The 11,464-nt window shown below is 41.7% G+C and overlaps 1 protein-coding gene across 1 annotated transcript in view; it reads right to left on the bottom strand.

Annotated features, from left to right (window-relative positions):
- Window positions 1-6,291: 6,291 nt before the first annotated feature.
- Window positions 6,292-11,464, bottom strand: part of DEUP1 (deuterosome assembly protein 1) — a 48,302-nt gene continuing 43,129 nt past the window's right edge. Inside the window, exon 14 of the mRNA XM_061343813.1 lies at window positions 6,292-6,504. Within this exon, the coding sequence (XP_061199797.1) occupies window positions 6,334-6,504 (171 nt within the window). The 3' untranslated portion in view covers window positions 6,292-6,333. The remainder of the gene's footprint in view (window positions 6,505-11,464) is intronic.

The following is an 11,464-nucleotide window of genomic DNA, read 5'->3' as shown; positions in this document are numbered from 1 at the left end:
GGATGCTGCAGTGCACTGAAGCACAGCAGGGGATGTTTCTGTGCTGAAAGGCAAAGACCTCTTGAATCATCCTTGTAGGTGCTACCTTTTGGCACAGGGATGTCCCGAGCCCCTCACATGTGTGCCAGTGCCAGTCCTGCCTTGCTGCTGTGTTATCCTGGGTATTGGTCCTGTGTGATGCTGCCAGCCAAAACAGTTCTCTAAATCATGTAATTGTAGAATCCCAAGTTGGAAGGCACCTCAGGGATCATCTGGTCCAACCTTTCTAAGCAAAGCATGATCTAGACTAGGTGGCCCAGCACTTCGTCCAGGTGAACCTTAGATGTCCAACACTGGGGAGTCCAGCACTTCCCTAGGGAGATTATTCCAATGGCTGGTTGTTTGCAATGTGAAAAACTTCCCTCTTGTGTCCAGTTGGAATCTCCCCATGTGTAACTTGTGCCCATCACCCTTTGTCTTTTTCATGTGACTCCTTGTAAAAAGACAAGTCTCTGTCTGCCTTGTAGCTGCCCTTTAAATACTGGAACAGGGTGGTGAGGTCTCCCCAAGTCTTCTTTTCTCTAGGCTGAACAAACCCAGCTCTCAGCCTTTCCTCACATGGCTTCCCAATCCTTGGATTTTCTCTGTGGCCCTTCTCTGGACCCTCTCCAGCCTGTCCACATCTATTCTGTGTATCAGGGACCAAAGCTGAACACAGTATTCAAGGTTTGGCCTGACCACTGTTGAGTATAGCAGGACAATGACATCCTAATCTCTGCTGGTGATGCCCTTGTTGATGTCACCAGCACCCTGTTTGCTTTCTTTGTCGCAGGTGCACACTGGTCACTTCTCCAGGTTGGTGTAAAAATGCTGTAGGCAAGCACATGTAGTTCCCTGCAATGGACTTTTCCCTGAGGCATCATGTGGTTGAGTCTGGCCAGCTCTGAACTAACCCAGTTCAGAACAAGACCCATACCTGGTGATGCTGGGATGTGCTCACCAAACCATGCACTGCCACTGGAAATTGTACTTTGGTACAGGAGCCGCTTCCTTCAGCTGGAGAGATCTGAAACGAAGCAGCTGTACCAGTAATTGCTCCGTCTGTGCTATTTCCCAGCTGCTCCTGTTCTCCCGGCACCAAATCCTTTCTGTCCTATTTTAATTTTATCCTCACTCCGGGATAAAATACAATGGAGCTCCGGTCATTTGCCTGTTTCTGAAGGGAGGTGTTGAATAAAGCTATGCCTGAGGATGTGAGCAAACACATGCGGTTTAGTTAGGTACTTGTGTTCTGCAGGGTGCTTGCTACCTTGGCTGTCCAGAAGAGAAGCAGAGTTCCTGCTAATTTCTTCTATAGGTTCCTCTTTATCATCTTCCTCTTTGTAGATTCTTAATCAGGGTTTTCCTGTGCCTGTTCATTCCATGGTACTGTCTGGCAGCTCTGTCAAAGTCCCTGCGATTTCCCATCTCAGAGCAGCAGGTGTATCTCAGCCCCTTCCACCTGAGGGCTGTTTTATCAGCACAAGCAATAATTTGCCTTTGGAAAGCCTGTTCAGAGCCCTGAGGTATTTTCTCCTCCCTTCGTTTTCTGCAAGAGCCGAGTCTGTGACACATAAGAGCAATTAAGTGGCTGGTAACAACTGAAGAGGCAGCAGGTCAGCTGGGTTAGGTAGTATTTAAGATTACTTCTCTAATGAGATGTTTCATTTCTGCTGCTTTCTCTGCTGCGCTCCCTTTCTCTCTTGTCATCTGTGAATTCCTCAGGTCACAATAATAATCTTCTCGGAGCCAAATGTTTATTAATATGAACTATAGCTTAATGCTAATAAGAGACACTGTTGATTTCGGTCCCTGAAATGTGCAATTTTACTGGGTGCTAATTGAGAGGAAAACTGCTGCACATTCGGAATTGTTCCTTATGCAGAAGCCAAATTCATTTCACAGTTTGATGCTTCAAAGGACAAAGAGGAATGTATTTTTCTCTAGTAAACAATGAAGTTGGATTCTGACATTTTCAACCAAATTCCCTTTTGCTAGTGCTGGATGTGAGAATACACGTTAGGAGAAGTGGAGGGGGGGAAGCCTCTGTAGACAGGAGCTGTCAAAAATCTCTGGGAAGCAATGGGCAAGTAAATTAATGGCAGTTGCCCAAATGTCAGCTCCTGTGAACCTTCGCAGCCCAAGGTGTAAGTGTGTCTCTGGTTTTTAACGGTGTGTATTACTCCGACTGTCAGTTGCCTTCAAAACTGGTTTGGAAATAGGATTTCAAACTTTTTGCCAGCACACAGCAGCTCGTGGGCAAAATGGAACAATTTATTACAGGCATTTTACCAGAAAACTCATGCTGAGAGACTTCTTCCGCAGTGCCTGTGGTACCTTTTGCTTTCCGTAAGTGCTCATTATCAGGTCAAGTCATTAAAGCTTGCCATTGACTTCTGATCAGTTATAGAAGCAATTTTTTACACCCCATTTTTCAAAGCATAAATCAAATCTGAGTCAAATACTTTAAGATCATGGTTTGAATGGAGTTTTGTAAATGCCTTCTAAGTGCTAAGAAAACAATGGAATTGTGTCAGGTAGCCTTGCCCCACTCCCCAAAGCCAAGCAAGAGAAGCCAGTGCCAGTGCCCGTGGTCTGAAGGAAGAACAATACATATTTTCAGAGCTCAGAGAAATTGGCTCTTGGTCTTCTGCTTCAATCCATCTACAAGGAAATATTTATTCACATTCTGATGTTCAGAAAATGGTGCTTTTAAATACAGGCAGCAGAGGAAACACACTGTTCTTCTTCCAGACTGTATGTTTGGTGCCTGGATAGTACGTGCACAGCCCTGGATGCTCCCACAGCTCTGGAGGGTGTGAACTGGAACCTGCACTTGGATTCTCTGGATTGGATCTGCACCACAGTGATATTTCTTACCTGGAGAAGTTTCTTCCCAGGGCAGGTGGTTCCAGTTCACACGCCACACAGCAGCAAGCTAAATCCTGCCATGCATGTCCCAGTCAAGTGTCCCCATCCTTGCTACAGGGGGAGCTGCCAGCTGCTGTTGTCTTCTCTGCACCTTCTTTATTTAGCTGAAAAGTTTCAACCAAAGCATTTCTTGTTACGGGCTTCCATGGAATACTGAGGACTGGGACTTCATAGAATCACAGACTTGTTTGGGTTGGAAGGGACCTTACAGGTCACACAGTTCCAACCCCTGCCATGGACAGGGACCCCTTGCACTACAGCAGCTTGCTCCAAGCCCTATCCAACCTGGCCTTGAACACTGCCAGGGATGGAGCAGCCACAGCTTCTCTGGGCACCCTGCGCCAGCGCCTCAGCACCCTCATAGGGAAGAATTATTTCCTAATGTCTAATGTAAATCTGCCTTCAGCTTAAAGCCGTTTCCCCCTTGTCCTGTCACTACCTGCGTTCGTCGAAATTCCCTTTCCAGCTTTCTTGTATCCCCATTTAGGTACTGAAGACTTATAAGTCTCCCTGGAGACTTCTGGAGGATTTCTTGCTCCATCTGGAATTGTACAAGGGTTCACTTCAAGTAAAGTAAATCCTACAGCTGTTTCAGGAATCCAGTGAGAGGCTGGTTTAGGACTGGTCTTTGCATTCAAACATGTTCTCTTAAGGTAACTGGGCAAACATGCTCAATAAATCTGTTTTAAAGCCACTAGCAGTTTGCTGAAAAGTAGATTAGATGAACAATCCGATGGCTTTGTTGGTTTAGGGCCACTGCAGTGCGGTGTATCGGTGTCCAGGGGTATTGCTCAATCCACTAGCAGTAATTTAGATGCAGTACATTAAATTACAGCCTGTTTATGGGTTTGAGGGGGCCCATGTGATTAAATAGTAACTGACACAGTGAACTTTGAGATCTGAACCCTGCAGTGAGTTCAAACCAACAGTTCCCACATTGCGTTGGCCAATTCAAATGAGCTCTGCTGACACATCTTGCACTGAGTGTTTTCTCAACAGGCTGCAGTGTCTGAGAAGAAAAAAAGCTTCCCTAGCACAAAGCTGAAGATGTAAGATCTAGTGGATAGCTATGTTGCATAGAATTACATGGAAAATTGTGGTTGGGAATGATGTAATTGGCTGTTGTGGGTTGTAAAGCCACTGTCTGTATGATAAGGCCAAGGACCTTCTGGCCATGCCGTCAGCCTCCTTCCAGCTCTTTGGTCTCTGGGAGCTGCTGGGCAGAAAGTGGTGGGACAGAACACAGATCAGCACACACCTGAGCCGGATGTGTAAATAAAATTGTGATGATTCACTGACATTCATAGAATCATAGAATAGTTAGGGTTGGAAAGGACCTTAAGATCATCAAGTTCCAACCCCCCTGCCGTGGGCAGGGACACCTCACACTAAACCATGTCACCCAAGGATCTGTCCAACCTGGCCTTGAACACCGCCAGGGATGGAGCATTCACAAATTCGCTGGGCAACCCATTCCAGTGCCTCACCACCCTAACAGTAAGGAATTTCCTCCTTATATCCAATCTAAACTTCCCCTGTTTTAAGTCTGAACCTGTTACCCCTTGTCCTATCACTGCAGTACCTAATGAAGAGTGCCTCCCCAGCATCCCTATAGGCCCCCTTCAGATACTGGAAGGCTGCTATGAGGTCTCCATGCAGCCTTCTCTTCTCCAGGCTGAACAGCCCCAACTTTCTCAGCCTGTCTTCATATAGGAGATGCTCCAGTCCCCTGATCATCCTCGTGGCCTCCTCTGGACTTGTTCCAACAGTTCCATGTCCTTTTTATGTTGAGGACACCAGAATTGCAGACAATACTCCATGTGAGGTCTCACAAGAGCAGAGTAGAGGGGCAAGATCACCTCCTTCGACCTGCTGGTCATCTGCTTGACATCTTTTTGCTTCTACAGATCTTTCCCAGCTTAAAATTTAGCTTCATTTTCCAGAAGTTCCTAAATTTCTTCATTAGTTCTTTTGAAACGCCCAGCTGGATCTCCCCTTAAGTTGAGGACACATATATATTTAGTTTGTTCAGATGTCTTCCCATCATCTTTTCATTCAGTCCTCGTTCCTCCAGCTGAGTCTAGTAATTTTCCTGAATTTTCCTCTCAAAGGTTCTTTGATGTCCTCATTTTCATTGCTCATTTTATTGCAAACTGAGCCAAACCCGTATTTAAAATCTTAGTATTTTGTGTAAGTGTGATGTAGTGTATTTTGTCTTAATGGAAATAGAGCTTCCAAAACCAATTCACATTTTTTTTGCTGTGGTCTTGAATATTAATGAGACTTCTTTTACTCACAAACTGGAGCTGTTTGACAGTCTGGTATTATTTTTATCCATATTTTTCCAGGAAGTTGGCAACAGTCTATGCTGGGAGGCAGTTCTTCAGTATCTCTTTCACTGAAATTGGTGCTTCATCCACACCGTCTGTAATTTCTGTCTCACTTGTGCAGCAACAGAGTTCAGGATGAATTGCAAATAAAAGGAATCTCAACATTATGTAGTTTTTTGGCACATTGAGCTCAGTTAACTCTGCTCAGTTTTACAATGTTTTCCTATGTTGTAGAGAACTATAAAGACTTTAGCCCCTTACCTAAGACGGACCACAAGTTGTCTAAAGTTAAAGTATTTCTCCCTGTTCCAATGTATTCAAACAAGAAGCCAACATAGCATCAAAACACTGTTACCAAAAGAGGTGTTTTTCAAGACAGGATTAAAAAATTATACAGAATTACTGTAAAGCATGGAAAGCACCTAAGGTCATGCTCTGCCCCAGGTGAAGGCTCTAGGTCTGGTAAAAGGGGCAATATGGGTGGCTTCAAAATATGTGCTTTGTCTATTCATGTTCCTCTCACCGACCTGCATGGCTTAGAGGTAAGAAAGAAAGAGCTCAAACTTCTCATTTCAGGAGTCCCAAGGGCTGTTTCTATAGCCAAGAATAACTAGAGCATAGATAAGCTCTTTATGCCAGGAGCTATGACATAGCTAAAGGCCCCTGTTATTCTTGTTCTGTGCAATCTAGAGAATTTCTTTTGGCTGATTGTATTTGCAAGGGAATAAATCCACTTATTATCCCTCCGTACATCACAGGATTCGAAGTATCTTACTTAATTCACAGTGCTGCACCAGGGTCGCTGCGGCACATAATTTAACTATGCAAAACCAACCTGTATATTTTAGAATATGTTTAGGGCACAGTATTTTGTAATATAGTTGAGTTACAATATACCTAAATCCTAAAATTATTATCTTACTTGAAACCTTGGTGTTAAAAATACATGCTGTTGGCAATGGGCCTAATTATATTAAGCAGCTCGTTGCAGATTTTAGTTCTAAGGAACTCATGGGTGATTACTTGGTTTTATTTCCTTAATTGTGTGACTGGCTTAAGTGTGTCTGCTTTGCTGTGACCTGGTATGTTTTTGGAGGGTATTTTCAAAGTGTCTTTGCAGTTCTTCAAGGTGCAAATCCAAACGTTCTTCGAACTCTCTCGTGTGCTTCTCTTCCTCTTGAAGGAACTTTTCTGCTGTTGCAAGGAAGGATATCTCAGGGGAGGACTGAGCAATGAATAGAAAATGATGGTTAGTAAAAAGCAGCAAGTACTACAACGTGTTTGCATTATCAAGTTTGTAGATTTGAAAACCATTTCAACCTAGAGCAGCTAATAATTCTAAACCACTTTATAGCTCTCCAAGAGAGCATGAATTTAGTAATATATTTTTAAAGGCATAATGCGAACATGATGTTTGAATACTTGTGATATCCACAGCATTAGGATTTTGACTTGATATTAAAGACTTAAAAAACCCATTAGACAGAAATAAGCTGCTTCAGAACCTCCAGAATCTTGGAATCAGCTACAGGATATGTTAGTCACTTGTGTAATTTAGACCAGGACAGAGGACAGTAATCTGTTTCTTGGAATTACAGCATTGGATATGGTTGATTGCCTCCTGCAATGTTAGCTCTCCTCCCATGGTGTGCTGCTTTCTGAGGAAAGGAGGAAAACCTATGTTCATTTCAGTGGCATCAACTTCAGACCCTGACATTCTGGAGAGTGTACTAAATTTTATTCTCTGCAAGTAGTTCACTGAAAAATCTTCTTTCCATTTAATGAGCATTTAGTAGACTGAGACATAAACCATACTGAAATCAGTCTTAAAATGGTTGTCACGGGATGCAGAGTTGTATAAAGCAAAGGATGAGTGAGTTTTTGATGGAACAAGTTCTAAATTTTTAAGCAGCAATTTTTCTTAGCTCTTTTGCTAATGCTTAAGATGCATTCATTGGAATGTGTTTATCAAAAGAAACGTGAAGCAATTTTTCTTTGCCTAAAGATATTATGCTTGTTTAAATAAATTCAGTGTTTGTTTGTATAGAGAAGTAGTTTTATGACATGAATCTTTAAGTTGACTGAGAAAAAAACTTAGTATAGGAGCTGTAATACTGAGTGAGAGAGATCATTTTCTGTCTTTATATGATCATATATTGAGAAAGGCATTTGACATTTATTATCTTAATTAAACCATATGTAAAATAGTTTTAATAACTGACTGAGTTATAAGTCTGGAATCTCTAGTTTTGTTTCTCCTGGAATTTAAAAAGGAGAGTTTCTCTGTCAGCACATCAAATAGGAAGGGCTTCAAATGGTTTATATATCCAAATGTTTTGTGGAAAGGCCAATTCTATGACACCTGTACATTTTTATTCTAAGCTGCAGTCCATCAGAATCGGCTATTTGCTATTTCCACAGCAACTAGAGGCAGATTTGGTCTTTGCTTTCAGCCAGGTTTAAAACTGCCCTTTAGCAGTTTTTGCAGGCCAAAAGATACTAACTAGATAAATGCTCTAAAGCAATATTCTCTCCACACTCTTTGCAGCAGACCGTGAGATAAAATGTAGAGATTTCCTGTAAGAAACCCCTTTTCTTTTCAAAGTAGAGCAAATAAGCGATAGGTGGAAATAAATTCTGAATGAAGTACCATCCTTCTAGAGTGAGGCAGACTTTCTGATGTATAGTGCTCCTAAAATGAAATTCACAGATAAAGCAGAATCTTCCTTTTCTCAGTCCCTCCAAATATTTAACAGGACAGGGAAGAAAAAGTTATTTAATCTGCTATATAAAAAAGAACCCAAAGCTATTGGATCACTCTGTGCCAAAACACTCTTGTATCAATCCCTGCACTAGCAGTGGATAGAAAGGATGTTAATCTTCTAATGTTTGAGAAACTCCGGAGGGAGATCACCTGCCTTCTGGTTTTCCTTAGAGACACATGCATTATATCCCAGCCATAAATCATCAATGCTTTCACATGAAGAGTTGTTGCTGACAGTTTGAATACCATGGCTACATGAACATTGATTCTTTCATGGGCTAGATCACAAACCTATCCTTGCAACATTTGGATTCAACGATAGAGGTGGCACTACTGCTATGAAGTGTTGAAGAAGGCATTTGTATTATGAAGAAGACACTGGATTTGGAGGCTTTACTTAGAGAATCACCATGTGTTTCATTTACTGAATGCCAGGTCTGAAATCACTGATTCAGCACTGTGCAAATAAAATACTTCCAGTGAGACGCGTGAGAAACTGGGAAAATCTGAAATGCAAATTTAATAGGTGGTGTCAAGAGAAAAAAAGTTATGTTGGGCTTTTCTGTGTGGACAGCAAATTTACATGAGTCTTCAGAAATGTTGCATCAAGTTATGAGAGATTCTCAGAGATTCATTATAACACTGTCTACAATTGCTGACTTGTCATTACAAACACGTTGACCCAATGACCACGCTATCTTCCTAAAAGGCTAGTGTCCTTTGCTTTAACTGGGACTTACTTTGATGTGTTTTGTCTTCAAATGCACTGTAAACTCCAAACGAGACATTTCTGAATTTCCTCAGAGATCAGAGAAGGATGTTCATCACTTAGAATAAGCAGATCATGGTTCCCTACAGCTCCTTACCCGAGGGTCAGACACTGATTACCATTTCAGATAGGTCCCTAATGCACTGGGGTTTATGCACTTTTGAGAGTAGGTTGTATCTAAACAGGTCTAAAAGGCAACATTTCTTGTTAGCAATTAAACTTTGCTTTCCAAGCCTCTGGTCTGTTCTTTCACTGTGTTCTTTATTGTCTTTACTTTTGATGCCTGAGGAATTAAAACTAAAGAAACTACTTTAATCCATGTCTCAGCCAAGATTCATGGTCCCTAGGTTTGAATTTCTTTTCCTCAGATAACACTTTGTTATGTCCTTTGGTTTTCTAACTGCAGCTGAATAGAAATGGGTTCATTGGTAAGCTTTCACCCTAAATTGTTTGGGTAGTTAGGCAACAAGGACTCTATGTCTTCATTTCTACAGACTCAGCTGATCCCATATTTCTTTGCTGTACACCAAGAATAGTAATCACCTTTTTGCCTCATGATTTGCTGGAAATAAAGGCATGCACTTGACAGAGATGTGTATTTCCATGTATGAAATATAGCTAAATATGTCCTCTCCTTAAGCAAGAACTACGCAAAGTGCCTATGAATTAACTCTGGATTGCTGGGGAGAGGCACTGCAGGAAGCTAGGTCTATTCTGGTCTATTCTCTCTCACAGGCTGCCTAATTAGTATGCTTAATCTCTTTCTTTCCCCATGAGTTGTTTCAGCATTCTTGGATGCACCTTCAGCAGGGCAGCAACAGAGCTTTGACATTTGGGATATTACAACATTTAGTGGTCAAATCATGAGTGGTCAAATCCCGGAGTGTTAAAGTCTCCTGATGTTTAGCCCCTTCTGCTTTCCAGGAAAGTTTCTTGTAACACCAAGAGTAGAAATTGGTCTGGCTAATTTTAGTCTTCCTGTGAGTACATCTGAGGGCTTTGGGGAGTAGTTTTCTCCAACCCTACACTGCGATACATCTTAGGTAGCAGGTACAGATGCCTGTCTTCAACGTGCTTCTGCTCATATATGAAAATAAAAATGGAGATGCCTAGGAAATTGCCAAGAAACACAGGAAGGCTTTCAGAGGGCCTAGCAACCTCGTCAGCTAAGAAATCACAATAGCTAGGAGTGGGTGCATGGACCACAGCATGCCTCAGGGTAGGATCAAGACTCTCAAAATCAGTCCTAATAGTGTCCAGTGGCAGAATTTCCATAACTTCCCATTGCAATCTATTTATTAAGAAGTTTTCCATACTTAATATTACAAAGTTTCCTAATGTCTCATTTAATTTTTCCTTGCTACAGCTTAAGTCTTTCTTGTCTATCCAAGCCTCGGAAGCAAGAACTGAACTCAAAAGCAAGACAATGTCTGTCCACCATATGAAGAGAAACATGAGAAGGTGTTTGTGACTAAAAGTTAAAGCTCTAGATTAAGAAGCACAATGTACACAACTTCTTGCTGAAATGGAGAAATTGTGTATAAATGCAGTATTCTGAAGCTGCAAATAATATTTTTGGGTATCTATCTATCTATATCTATTTTCTGAAGCAGGGCATTGGACTGTTCTATGGAATAGTCTTCCCAGAATCTGGGAATAGATGAGGCAACCATTTGCTGAAGTTGTTAATTTCACAGAGAGAGCGCAGCCCAAAGTACCATTCAGAGAAAAAGTATTTCCATAGATTTGGAAAGCCTCAAACTGAGAAGTATAGGGGTTATGTGAATTCCCACTGAATCCCAGCTCAGCTTTCTAGTTTACTTTAAGGTAAGAGTGACTTTCTCTTACATACGTAACCTCTAAGTAAGAATGTGAAAGGACAGATATTCTGGTGGAACATTTACTAAGGTTGTCTGAAGATTCCTTACTGGGAGGAGAGATGTTAGTCTCTGCGTAAAGCCCTAGGGTCTATTTTCTCTCTTCCCTAGATACCAACAGAGTAATTTTGGTAGATATCAGGACATCACCTGCAATGCTGACGTCTTCAGTTGGTGCTAGAAATATTCTCCAGAAAAATGGTCCCTTATAACATCTTTAGACATTTAGAACATACTGGAGATTTCACTTAGGTGAAACATCAGTCTAGAAAGTTCTGTCACAGAACTCTGTTTATAACATATTGTATATTTTTTTACTCTTTCTCCTTGATGCAATGGCTTTCCATTTGAACACGGAACTCCCGAGTAATATACTTGAGTATTCTCTGCACTAATGCTGTGGTATCCAATGTCAGTCTGAGTAATGATTTCATTCTGGAGATCTTCTGGCCTTGTACCTGCTTCAATGTCGCTGATTTGGACTTAGATTCAGTATGAGAAATATACCTTGCTTAATAATTTCATTTTGTACTTTGCCCACACAGGAGCTGGAAAGCGTTTTCCTTTAAATCTAGTCTTGGCATCAACCCTGTCCTGAGTGCCAGATGGCAAATAGTTTCCCTGAAGATTGCAGAAGTGTCTCAGAATGGACATTTTACCTGGGCTGGCTGGAAATAGAAGCTCTGGGATCTGTGATCTGGAGTCTCTGTCTGACACTTCTGACAGAATTGAGGAGGAGACCTGGTATTTATCAAATTCTGCTGAAAAAGTCCAA

The sequence above is a fragment of the Neopsephotus bourkii genome, unplaced genomic scaffold (genome assembly GCF_033783945.1).
Source record: "Neopsephotus bourkii isolate Nb327-2 ecotype Australia unplaced genomic scaffold, CSIRO-AGI_Nbou_v1 NB_1825, whole genome shotgun sequence".
In the NCBI taxonomy this organism is placed as follows: Eukaryota; Metazoa; Chordata; class Aves; order Psittaciformes; family Psittacidae; genus Neopsephotus; species Neopsephotus bourkii.
The sequence above is the reverse complement of the archived record's forward strand: the minus strand, read 5'-3'. Positions and strand labels throughout refer to the sequence as shown.